Raw genomic sequence first — 12,679 nt, 5'->3', positions numbered from 1 at the left:
GGGAGGAAGAGGAGGAGGAGGAGGAGGAGGAGAGGAGGAGGAGGGGAGGAAGAGGAGGAGGAGGAGGAGGAGGAGGAGGAGGGGGAAGCGGAATAGGAGAATCCATGGATGAGATCAGTCTGGAAAAGGGGCAGTAAGATGGCCACCTTGGCTCGGTTTTCATGCTAGGGACCCGAGAGTTGGGAGCTGTCTTCTTCTCAATGTCCTGCCGGCGGGGCTCACGTGATGATGGTGATGGTAGCAGAGTGCTTCCTCTGTGCCAGGTATGGTTCTAAGTACCTGTCGTATTAGCTGATTTCATTCTCACACTGTCTGTAGGGTAGGTACAAATTTTGAGATATAAAAACTAAGTTGAACTGTCATTCCTTGCTGTTGAAAACACAAAATTGGTACAGACACTGGAAGACAGACGTGTCTCCCAGGCTGCTGCACAGTTTAGGGCACGTCTGTCTCAAAATGATGCCCACAAGGTCTTCCGATAGCCTGAGGGAGCTGTTTCCTCACAGTAGAGAGGGTCTCCCTAGAGGAAAAAGGGAACGGTCACTTGTCTCCGATGCTGAAAGGGATCGGGTGTGAGGGAGGGTGTGCCAGAGTGGGATGGGGACAGTGGCCCTGGCTGCAGCCCGTTTCCCCTGGTGCCGGGAACGACAATAGGAAGGTCCAGGGAATTCCGCCTGGAACAGGAGTCAGCAAGGCCAAGCAGCACCATCCTCATTCTCTTTGCAACAGGTGGTGTTTCTTATTCTGACTCTGTCCCCAGGAGCCATCAGTGTTGACATAGGGACTTCCTCCAGGGCCAGGAGAGGGCATCGTCCAAAACTGCAGAGCAGCCTGTGAGGGCAGAGCCCTGTCCCCAGGGTGTGTGGGAAAACGCCCCCACCGGTGGGGTCAGGCAGGATGAGGCCTTCAGCAGCCATCCCAGACTTTGTCCGGGGGGCACCCCAGAAATCCAGGTAGGGCCGGGGCCAGCCACCGCACCTCTCACCAGGGGACCCACCCTCCCAGGTCATCTCTGTTTCCCCGTCAGGCCGTCCTGCAGCCAGCTTGCCCTAGGAACCTGGAGGAAAGGTAAGGTATGGATATTTCTTGGTTTGGTTCATTTACTTGTTGACTGGCCACGGCCCCAGTGAGGAGGTGGTGTTTCTGAAGGGAGGTCAGCAGGCCCGAGTCTGTCTGGCATCCTCATGAGTCACGAGCCCCAAGAAAAGGGTACGGCCCTCCCACCCCCAGCTCCGCAACAAGACCTGCATTGGGCCTGAGGCTCCTAGTTTGGGTCACGTGGCCCCTAGGCCCCTGAGTGGTCCGGCCAGCTGTCCTGCTCTCCTCCTCCAGCCATTTCTTAGGTGCTCTCACCCAGTGCTGCTCCTGGCTGGGCCCGCCTGTCCTCCTGGTGTTGACTCAGGTGCTCCTGGGCCCAGCTCCTGGGCCCAGCCCCTGCTGGCCTCCCGGACTCCTGGCCAGGTTCCAGTGCTGCTCCCTAGGAAGGGAGCAGTGCCAGGCTCTTGTCCCCTCCTGGACATGCAGTGTGCTGGAGAGCTGGGCCTGAGCACACAGTGCTGGCTGCATGAGAGGGTCCTGCGGGCCACCTCTCCGGACCTTTCTCTTCTCACCTGCTTCCTAACCCCAGGGGCTGATTCTGACCCAATGGGGAGCTTCTGTGTCCCCACGACACTGGGGTCTCTCACAGGAACTTCCCTAGCCAGCTGGGAGTGGGGTCACCCAGGGCATCTGTACAAGTCGAAATTCCCATTCTGACACTCGGAGTGTGTTGTCAGATGAATGCCACTAGGGGGCTCCCTCTCCCCACCCTTTTCCTGTCCTCAAGTCCGCTCTGAACTCCAAGCCCTCTTCCACTTCCATCTAAAGGTAGGTGTGTCCCTGGTGCCTGGGGGGTCTGATGGACCTTTGCTCTCCCAGACAGAGCTGGGGCAGCCTGGCCATTTCATGGCTACAAACTGGAGGACATATTGTTTCATTTTGGACCTGGAGTTTGCTGCCTAGCCCTGACTTTCTCAACCCAGCATTACTGATTGTCTTTTTTCTTGCAATTTCTCGTTTATTCTATTTCTGGAATCTATTCCATTTCACAGCCTGACTTACAGTTCTGATTTGCTTTCTAGTTCTGCCACACTGTCACCTTTGAATCTCTTTTTAAGCCCCACTGGATAAGTTTCACAGTTTTTCTATTCTGAATCTTCAATTTTCTGAATTTTTGTCCTGGACTTCCAGGAATGCAGGTGTACATGTATTACTTTTCTATTGCTACTGTAACAATTGCCACACACTTAGTGGCATAAAACAACCTAAGTTTATCATCTTACAGTTTATAGGCTGGAATTCTTTTTTTATTATTTTTTAAATTAAGTGAGAGGTAGGAGGTGGGGAGGCAGAGACACAGTCCTGCATGCATTCTGACTGGGATCCGCCCAGCAAGCCCCCTACAGGGCTGATGCTTTGCCCATCTGGGGCCGCTGCTCCATTGCTTGGCAACTGAGCTATTTCATTCAGCACCTGAGGCCAGGCCATGGAGCCATCCTCAGCTGCTGGGGCCACATTGCTTGAACCATTCTGGCCATGGCTGTGGGAGAGGAAGAGAGAGAGGATAGGAGGGGGAGAGGGGGTGGAAAAGCAGATGGTCATCTCCTGTGTGCCCTGACCTGAAATTTCCATATGCCAGGCTGACGCTCTACCATTGAGCCAGCCGACCAGGGCTGTTTGGCCGGATTCTGACAGGTATCTCACTGAGCTAAAAATCAAGCTACCAGCAGGGCTGCATTCTTGTCTGGAGGCTCTAGAAAACCCGTTACCTTGCCTTTTCCGGCTTCTCAGTCCTGGGTTTGTGGCCCTTCCTCTGTCATCAAAGGCAGCAATTGTGGGTTGTGTCCTCATATCATATCACTCAGACTTCCTTTCTGACTTTCTTCCAATTTTAAGGACACTTGTGATTACATGGGGCTCACCTGGATCATCCAAGAAATTCTCCCCACCTGCCTGACCAGGCAGTGGCACAGTGAATAGAGCATCGGACTGGGATGCGGAGGACCCAGGTTTGAGACCCCGAGATCGCCAGCTTGAGCACAGGCTCATCTGGTTTGAGCAAAAGCTCACCAGCTTGGACCGAAGGTCGCTGGCTTGAGCAAGGGGTTACTCAGTCTGCTGAAGGCCCACGGTCAAGGCACACATGAGAAAGCAATTAATGAACAACTAAGGTGTCGCAACGAAAAACTAATGATTGATGCTTCTCATCTCTCTCCGTTCCTATCTGTCTATCCCTCTCTCTGACTCTCTCTCTCTCTTTAAAAAAAAAAAGAAGAAGAAGAAGAAAGAAAGAAATTCTCCCCACCTTATACCCTTAATTTAATCACAGAAGCAGAATCCCATGTAGGTCAGGAGGGAAGTGCCACCCCTCCAGGGCCCAGTGCTGGGGCACATGCCTCAGGACCCCAGCAGGAATGCACCTCAGTTGCCCACAGTTAGTTCCTCTTTGGGGCAAATGTCTGGGTTCGTCTCTCTCTGCCTTGGTTTCCCACTCCTCACTGGGGCTTCTTAGTATCAGCTCCCCAGTAAACCCCCTGCGTCCCAGTCCTGGCCCCAGGTCAGCCTTTGAAGGACCAGAGTAAGACCAGGAGCACCTGGCATCTGTGTGACGGGGCCACCGACATGAGCACTGGGGGGTGTTTAGGGGCGTTTCCTCCACAGTACCCCCACTCTGCTCTTCCTAGCCCCCAGGGACCCTGGTGCTGCTAACGTCCTTCTGTAAGTTAGCTTTCTGATTGAACTAACCTGAGAAGGTTCTGCTGTTTGCAACCCGCACCTGGAACAGTACAGACGAGGGACACAGATTTAGATGTTAGGCAGTGGTCTTGGGGTAGACTGGTTATAGGTAACCCTGAGGGTGGCCAGGAAGCCACCTAGTCCACAGAATGCTCTGCAAGGCAGCCACTGAACATGCAAGCGTGTTTATTAGAAACAGAACAGAAGGGGACTGGGCCTGACGGAGCAGATGGCCCTGGCTCTCAGGGACTCAGCTGGGCTCAGGTCAGCTGCAGGGATGAGGAGGTCCCGAGAAGAAGGTGGAGCAGCAGCAGCCAGGGGTACGGCCTGCGGATGCTGCTGCCGGCTATCAGCGCCCGGACCCACGGGAAGTGCGTAGTGATGTTGGTGTAGACGCCGGGCCGGTTGGGCCTACCACAGCCCGCGCCCCAGCTCACGATTCCAACCTGAAACCACACCCCTTTCCTTTCGCAGGCCAAGGGTCCGCCTGAGTCACCCTGGGGAGCAGAATGGGTGAGCAGGGCCTGGGCAAGGCAGGAGAGGTTAGCAGAGAGCCCAGGACAGCCGGCGGGGCAGCGGAACTGGACAGACTAGGGACAAATCCTACTCCTCCCCCAGGGAGCAACCAAGTTTCTGCATCTGCAAAGTGGGGCAGTATCCCTGATACACACTCACCCGCAGGCTGCCATAAGGACCAAGTGATACAAGCGGCTCTCAGGCCTGGGGCTGGGTGGGTGAGAGGCTAGGACCCAGAAGGGTGTCGCTGGGAGGAGAGGGACACTCACGTAGCAGGAGTCCTTGCCACCTTCAGCATAGCCAGCACACACGATGTCTCCCCAGATGTCATGGCGGAAAGATGAGTCTGAGTAGAGGTTGTGACACATGGTGGTGTTTATGATGCCGACCTGCACTTCCTGGAGGAGGTAGGGAGATGGCAGCACTGTGGAGAAGTTGAGGGGACAGACAAAGACAGCATCTTGAGCCTCTGCTCTGCCATCTGGTTGGGAGGTTACAGGGTGGGGGCAGGGTCCATCTGCTCTGCCATCTGGTGAAGGTTACAGGGTGGGGGCAGGGTCCCTAGGGTACCCATAGTGCCTTGATGAGTCCTCTGCTCTAGCCTGGCACCCAGCACATCATGGGTGATGAGCAATAAATATCACAGGCGGGAACGATGGCTGGACAGGCTGGTACAGCTCCTTCCTGAGACTCAGTTTCTCTATATGCAGTGTGCAGACGACAACCCCCGCCAGAGCCAGTGCAGAGAGACCTGAGCGTGCATAGGGAAGGGGCTAACGCAGCTGAGACGGTTTAGAATTAATACATTTCAGGACGTGAGCCAAGAGCTTCCCTAGACGTTCTTAGTTCTCCCACAACAACCCCAGGACATAGCGTAATTGTGACCCACTTTCAGGCAAGGAAAGATGCACCCAGGAAATGGCAGAGCCTGATATGAACCCAGATCTATTCCATTCAAGAGTCCAGGCCGGGGTCACCACTCTATCCTGTACAGCAGGGGTCTCAAACTCGCGGCCCGCCGAACAATTTTGTGCAGCCCGCAGACTAATCCACGAAGTTCAAAATATTTTGGATAAAATTAAGTAAGCCTAGGGGCCTACTTGTATTTTTCATTTCTCTAGCATCCTAGCTAGATATTAGCTTAGTTAACAGCAGTTGTGATGCGAACTACAGTTTCTGGTCGTTTTGTGACACTGAGTAAACTGCATGTACGATTGTGCTTGTTGTACTGATTTTTTTTTTGTTTTCAACTGCTGTGAGAAAAGTGTTGTGTAACAGTTGCCTTTTGTAGACCTAGTGCGGCCCGCCGTACGGCTGTGATCTTGCTCTGCGGCCCACATGCTGAATTGAGTTTGAGACCCCTGCTGTAGAGGATGGTGATCACAATAACACCAAAGGCTGACATGTCAGTAGAGCCTCCTGTCGGTTGGGCACTCTGTTAAACCCTATGCATGAATGCTTTGAAGCCTCAGAACCAGCCTATAAGGTAGAAACTGTTATTACTGCATTTTGCAGGTGAAAAGCGGCGGCAGTTGGAGCAAGTGCTTGCCCAGGGTCTTTCAGCTAGCACACAGCAGAGCGAAGGTTTACACCAGTCAGGGGGGCTCCAGAAGTCACCTGCCACCTGTGAGAATGAGGGTGGAGCCTGGAGATGGATGACACCTATCAGCCTGGGGCCAGGGAGGGAGGAAGCATGGTTTAACTGGCTGGGCCCCTGCCTTCGCCACTTTTTTGGGCCCAAGGAAGTCTGTGACGGGCACTTTACACAGCCCTTTCTAGGGTAAAGGAAAGGACCCCAACTCCAGAAGGAGGCAGGTCTGGCATTGACTTCTTTATCCCCATTGCCAATTCCAGGTGTGTGACCTAGGAACACATTACCCCTTTGGGCCAGTGAGCCCTGGCTTCTGCACCAACTCATTCTAGGGCCCTGGGCAATTTCCATACCCTTGTCAGCACCCTCATCTGTCAAGTAGGTACACAAATGTTCCCAGCCTCATCTGCAGGCAAGCTCCTAAAGGAAGATAGACGGTACCCTGCTCGCTCTGGTGCCCTAAAGCCTAGAACGGGGCCAGGTCCATTGTGCAGGCAGGAGCTTCCTTTGCTGTCACTGTTACTGTGAAGGGTGAGGCAGGAATGGGTCAGGCAAGGCAGCAGAGTAAGGGACAGGCCAGGGGAGGGCCTGCGGTGCCCCCTGCCCCAGGGCCCTGCAGTTTCAGGGGATGAGTGGTGAGAGATAAGCCATGGCAGCTCATGCTGGTTCAAGGACCTCCTGCAGAGCCAAGGCTGGAGAATGGTTTGACATTTTGAGGACAGAGAAAAAGACTTAGCGCTCCAGGAGAGCAGGACAACGTAGATAGATAAAGAAGAGAGGGAGGAGCCAAGTTGGGAGGTTGGATGGCTGGGGGAGGGGTGAGCACCAGGCTGAAGCCTTCCTGATGGGCCCTCCCATCCCCCACACCCCAGCAGGCTGGGAGGATTGCCTGGGCCCGGCTGGCCTCCCTCTCCCCAGGGGGCCGGGGACAGGGAACTGAGCGTGGGCACTGAAAATCCTGCCCTTTCAGGGTTGAGCGTGAGTAAACAGCAGGTGGGAGAAAACACTGAGCAGGTCCACTGAGGTCTCAGTTGTGCACAGACTGGGGTGGGGGCTGGTGTGGCCGATGAAGCTGGAACAGGAGGTAGGTCATGGCCCTGCTCCCTCGCCCCAGACCCACCGCTTGTTCCCAGCCTTACCCTTATCCTCTTCGATGTCCCCCCAGCCAGTCACCCAGCAGTCAGTCCGATTCTGGAACTCCAAGGAAGAGGCCAAGACACAGATGGGCTGGATGAACTTATCGTAGGTGACAGGGGTGGCCAGCCTCAGCATGGCGATGTCATAGCTTGCAGACCCCAGATACTTGGGGCTCACAACGATCTGTTCCACCTGGTAACGGTTGAAGTAGGCCTGCAAGTTCCAGATAGATGGCATGGCAGACAGCTCGCCAAACTGGACTGTCCACTCATAGGGGTTGTTGTTCCTGGTAGGGAGGAGAGAGCGGTCAGGAGGCCGTAAGGGTGGGTGAGCCCCCTGCGCATTCCTGGGGCCTGTTCCCAAGAGTGGTTACAGCCCAGGGAGGCCGCACCAAAGCCCCAGAACCTGCCGACTCCGGGTTGGGGGTAGGGCAGGAGACTGCCTCCCCTTGTGGTCTGATCTGGCCTGTCACCTCTCAGTGCCATCCTTAAAAAAGTAAATAAATGGCAAAGTGGGACATTCAGCAGAGTGGAGTGAGGACAGCCACGGGGGTCCCTGCTGCTACAGGCCAAGCTCTGTGCCCAGCGCCCACCCACCTCGGCTGGTTCCCCCCACCTGAGGTACAGCTCCCCTGGGGTGTGAGATGAGGAAGGTGAAGGATGGTGGTACCATTTGGGGAGAAGAGAACAGAGAAGAGAAAAGAACAAGACACAAATGCGTGCAGGAATGTTCTAGAAGACCCTTCTGGAAAAAACTGAACAAGGTTCCCTGCAGGGGAACCATCGAGAATTCATATGGGTGTCACCAGCTGAGCAGGGCCTGGAGCTCAGGAGAACAAGGGTCACATCAACGTACAAAGTGCGTGGTGCGGCCCCAGGGTCCCCACTCAGCGGGCTGCCCCGCAGACTCGCCTCTGAAAGCAGTGCGCTGCCGAGAGCACCCAGCGCCGGTTGAGCAGGCTCGCTCCGCAGATGTGCGACCCCCACAGGCGCAAGCTGCCTTGCCAGGGCCAGCGCCCGAGCTCTGCGTTCTTTCCGCCCACTATGCGGGTCCCGATGGCTCGCCGGCCACATGGCCCTGGGATGGACAGCCCGACCTGGTGCTGAGCTACAGGAGACAGGCCCATCTCCCCACCCCCGCCCACTCGAGAGCGCGAAGGGGAGGGGCTCCCCAGGAAACCATCTGGGGCACGCAGGCGAGGGAGAAGGGCACGCCGGGGACCCTCTCCACGTGGTCTGCAGGAGGCCACCCCTCCCCCCAGGGGCCCCTCAGTTACATGTGAGCAAGGACGAGTTCTCGAAACCTGGGGCAAGAGAGATGAGAAGATGAGGCACTCTTTGGCTGTAGCCCAGGTGTGCTGCGCAGGGAAGCACGCCGCCTGGGCACCTTACCTGGAAACATCAGGTCCTCATCATGCCACGCTGGGGAGGAAAGTAAGAAGGTGAGCTCCTCTAGGTCTCCACGCGCCCCATCCTACCCCATCACCCCTAGGTCAGCCAGCAACTCCGGCGTGAGCTCACCTAGCATCTGGAGTTCAATGGGCACCAACAGCTGCACCAGCAGCAGCGCCACGACGCGAGAGCCCATGGCCTCCTCTCCCGTCGCTTGGCGCCCCCTCTGTTTCTGTTTGTTCCCGAGCGTGGCCGAGGCGCCCCCTGGGGGAGGCGGAAACCCTGGCCGCCACTTTCTCCCAGTTTGATCTCGCCTGGGATGGGGTCCCCAACCACAGTTCCTTGATATGGCACCTAAACATTCCCTTGCTTGTCTGCAATCCTGGGATTCTGGTTGCCCACCTTGCTGCCCCCTTTTCTACCGACTCCTCCTCTAGGGAGGCTCGAGGCCCTGGCCCACAGCCAGGACTACTGTGAAGGCACACTAACTCCTCACTGAGCACCTGTTGGGGCTCGGGCTATTAGGCTGGTCCAGGAAGGGAAGATCCCTCACAAGGCTTTCTTTGGGAAATGATGGCCTTGGGCCTTGTCCCTTCTTGAAGGAGCAGCCAATCTACACCCCCACTTGCCCAGGCTGCCCCCTAGTGGCAGGCCTTGGCCCCTCTCATCTTCCTCTGGATTAAATCTTGAAAGTTAATATGATCTTTTAAATACACTTTCCTGGGGTTCTGGGGGAAAGAAAATCACCAAATTGGGAGAGAGAGATACCACTAGGTTGTCCCTGCCAGTGTCCTTGTGACCAGTGACTCTCTGTATGGGGGTCAGGAAGGCTGTGCCAGTTTGGTGGATCTTCCTGTGGCCTGAAACATCTCCAGGGGTCTCATGGGAGTCACAACGATGAGTTACCCAGCAAGGACTCGCACCAACAGCTGCATGACCAGCAGCATCCTGACCAGCGCGCCTATGGATTCCAAGGTACGGGCTGTAGAAGGTGGAGAGTCCTTGGCATGCTGCCCTGGAGAAGGAGGTGAGAGCTGAGTGACCACTCACTCTGTCAGCCATGGTGGGAGAACCAGGCTTAGTCTGAGGGGTCTGGGGTGTCCTGGGACAAAGGCTGAGGCTCCCATCCAAAGGGTCTCAACCTACCTTTCTCTCCTGATATCTCCTATAACGTGTGAAGTGGCTCACAGGGTCCCCTGTTCACACACCCTCGCCTTGCCTCTTCCTTAGGTCCCAGCCCTGTGCTCCCTCCTCCAGGGGCCAGCTGACCTATCTCTGCCGAGAACTAGCGAACTAGCGTGGCTAGTAATTCCAGGTCCTGAGAGAGAACAATGCGGAATGAAGAAAATAAACTTAAAGAGAAATAGGATGGGATCGGGAGGCCTCTGCAAGCTGATGGCAAGCCAGAGAGAGCTCTCCTGCCCCAAACCTGCTTTGTTTATAGGGCAAAGTGAGGTCATTAGCAAATCAAAGAGAGCATTAAAAGAGAGTCACATTTCCAAGGCATCCCAAGAATTCTCCCAAGTGCAGAACCCCCCTCCCCCATACATAATGTAAGGTCGGTGGATAATGGGAAAGGTCAGACCCACGAACTTTGGCTAGGACCGCCCACAACCAAGCGCACCAAAAGAAACTTCCCAGGAGCCCTTTGGAAAAAAAGCAACCGTCTGCCAGCCAGTGAGATTTCACCACATCATATTAGCTCGACCACCCTAGGGACCCTTTAAATATCCCTCACACAGGTCTCTCCTTGCGACTTCCCTGGCCTCCATCTTTCCTCGGGGCCAGGGAACCTCCTCGGGCAGGATGCGGTATGCACTCTGTACTCAATAAAGCCTTTTTTTTTTTAATTCTTTTTTAGAGAGGAGAGAGAGAGAGGAGAGAGAGACAGAGAGAGAGAAGGGGGGAGGAGCTGGAAGCATCAACTCCCATATGTGCCTTGACCAGGCAAGCCCAGAGTTTCGAACCGCCGACCTCAGCATTTCCAGGTCGACGCTTTATCCACTGCGCCACCACAGGTCAGGCTCAATAAAGCCTTTTGTTATTCCACACTTTGTGGCTCCGGCCCCCTTCCTTCCTTCTTGGAGGGTGAAAAAATAAATACCTTACACATAACATCTTAACCTCACAAAACAAAGAATAAAAAGAAAATTGCCTCCAGTCTCTCTGAGGAACATGGAGGATAGGACGAGTAGAAACAATCCAGCATCACAGCTCACATGGAGGTGTGGGGAAGAACTTAGCCTTTAGCAACTTAACCCAGCAAGTGAGGTGGGGGGTGGGCGGACTGTCAGCTTACTGCCAGTGCCCCACACCTCTGTCCCCCCAAAATCTAAACCGCAAGGACCCTGTCAGCTTGCGGTCCCCGATATATCTCCATCAGTTCCCAGGATTCCTGGAAAGATGAGCTGGGGAAAAAAGGAGAGAGACAGCCTGACCTGTGGTGGCGCAGTGGATAAAGCATCGACCTGGAAATGCTGAGGTCGCCGGTTCGAAACCCCGGGCTTGCCTGGTCAAGACACATATGGGAGTTGATGCTTCCAGCTCTTCCCCCTTTCTCTCTCTCCCTCTCTCTCTCCTCTCTAAAAATTAATAAATAAAATTAAAAAAAAAAAAAAAAAAAAAGAAGGAGAGAGACAGAGAGCAAGCTGAGGCTGACCCGGCCTTTGCCGCTCACACCTGGGGTTATGTGGATTTACCTGCCATGACTCCAGGACGCCCATGACACTGCGATTGAACTCCTGCAGGCCTACTCATGACCCTGGATTGACGCCCTGCTCTGATCCCAGGACCTCCCAGATGTTACTCTGCCACCCAGAGTCTAGGGACAGGGCTGCTGGGGAAAGTGGGCTCAGGCAAGCAAGCCCTGCAGTTTGCAGCCTTCACTTTCCCTGTCTGAAAAATGGAGGCAATAGTAATTGTTGTATCAGAACAGCGAGAAAAAGACATTTTGCCACACCAATTAAGCCAAATTAAGTCTTTATTTTAAAGTTGGTGACCACATGGGGACCTGTCTTCAAATCATGCGGCCCCGAACAGTTTGGAGCCAGCTTTTAAAGACAAAATCACATATTGGTTGGGGTGGGCAGGAGGGGGAGCATGGTACAAAAGTCCATTAATCTCACTAACAAGTTTATTGAATTTTACTGTCTTGTTACAACGTTTATCTATAGGATCCATTAAAAAGAAAAAAAATTTCTATACACTAAGACCATAAGATGATAACACAGTAGTGATAAATGTTTCGCATGTCTAGCAAAAACATTCCTAAACATTCTAGGATTACAACCTGCCCCTGACACCACAATAGTGGGAAATGTTCAGTTTAAGATAAGGAGAGGCCTGACCTGTGGTGGCGCAGTGGGATAAAGCCGACCTGGAACACTGAGGTCGCCGGTTCGAAACCTTGGGCTTGCCTGGTCAAGGCACATATGGGAGTTGACGCTTCCTGCTCCTCCCCCTTCTCTCTCTCTCTGTCTCTCTCTCTCACTCCTCTCTCTCTAAAAAACCAATAAATAAAAAAATATTTTAAAAAAAAAGGCAAGGAGAGAAGTTAAATGAAGTTACTTTTGCTAAGAGCCTTTAAATTACCTATTTGCTAAAAAAAAAAGAAAGAAAGAAAGAAATCCACTTTCATTTCTATATTTCAGTAATGTGCTCCTCCCAGGGCTGCTGCGAGAGCCCTCACACTCGCCCTCCAGCTGCCCAGGCTGGGGGGGGGGGGGCAGCTGCAGGAGGTGTGGCCCTCTGCCAGCTTGTCTTGATTGCTTTTCAGACAGACAGGCCTGCAAAGGAACCAGCCTAGCATGGGGGGACTAGAAACCTCAGTTTCAAGAGTCCCAGAAACCCCCAAAGGAACCCCTGAGCCTGGGTGCATTTGGGGACTCAGCCTTGGACGGTGGGTGAGAAGCAGGGAACACTGGGTTCTATCTGTCCCTGGTGTGGGGCATCCACAGGCTGGCAGGGAGGTGAAGGCAGCTATGGGGGCACAGGAGAGGTCTGAAGAGGGAGCGGTGTGGGGACACTGGGGGGGCGCTTTTCGAGGGGAAAGGAACAGACAAGGTCCCTGGAGGACAAAGAATTCGGTGGGGGAGGAAGGCAGCTCTCCAGGGAGGAGAGAAGCTGCATATTGCATTCCCGGCAGGCAGCAGAGAGAGGGCATGAGTTTGCAATGTGGGGACTGAGGTCTCGGAGCCGAGCTGCGTGGTTAGGCAAGCCCCAGGGAGACGTGGGCGTAAGGTATTTTTCCCCGCCGAGAAGGAAGGAAGGG

At 54.4% G+C, this 12,679-nt stretch overlaps 1 protein-coding gene across 2 annotated transcripts; it reads right to left on the bottom strand.

Annotated features, from left to right (window-relative positions):
- Positions 1-3,964: 3,964 nt before the first annotated feature.
- Positions 3,965-8,704, bottom strand: LOC136403735 (testisin-like). 2 transcript variants are annotated; one of them, XM_066382837.1, is made up of 6 exons: positions 8,410-8,425; positions 8,295-8,321; positions 7,930-8,095; positions 7,021-7,304; positions 4,560-4,714; positions 3,965-4,298 (listed from the first exon to the last, which is right to left on the bottom strand). In XM_066382837.1, exons 1-6 carry the CDS (start codon positions 8,417-8,419, stop codon positions 4,035-4,037), a joined length of 906 nt encoding a protein of 301 aa, XP_066238934.1. In that variant the 5' UTR covers positions 8,420-8,425; the 3' UTR covers positions 3,965-4,034. The 2 variants fall into 2 exon arrangements, with proteins under 2 accessions (XP_066238934.1, XP_066238935.1); XM_066382838.1 differs by having other exon boundaries at positions 3,965-4,271; positions 7,930-8,704.
- Positions 8,705-12,679: the final 3,975 nt, after the last annotated feature.

This window comes from Saccopteryx leptura, chromosome 4 (genome assembly GCF_036850995.1).
Source record: "Saccopteryx leptura isolate mSacLep1 chromosome 4, mSacLep1_pri_phased_curated, whole genome shotgun sequence".
Lineage (NCBI taxonomy): Eukaryota > Metazoa > Chordata > Mammalia > Chiroptera > Emballonuridae > Saccopteryx > Saccopteryx leptura.
This window is presented reverse-complemented; position numbering and strand designations above follow the sequence as displayed.

Excerpts from the sequence above, each read along its gene's own strand:
- LOC136403735 (XM_066382837.1), bottom strand. Across the intron at positions 8,096-8,294 it reads GAACTCGTCCTTGCTCACAT|GGCCATGTGGCCGGCGAGCC; the intron begins GTAACTGAGGGG and ends TGTCCATCCCAG. Across the intron at positions 4,715-7,020 it reads GGACATCGAAGAGGATAAGG|TGCTGCCATCTCCCTACCTC; the intron begins GTAAGGCTGGGA and ends ACTTCTCCACAG.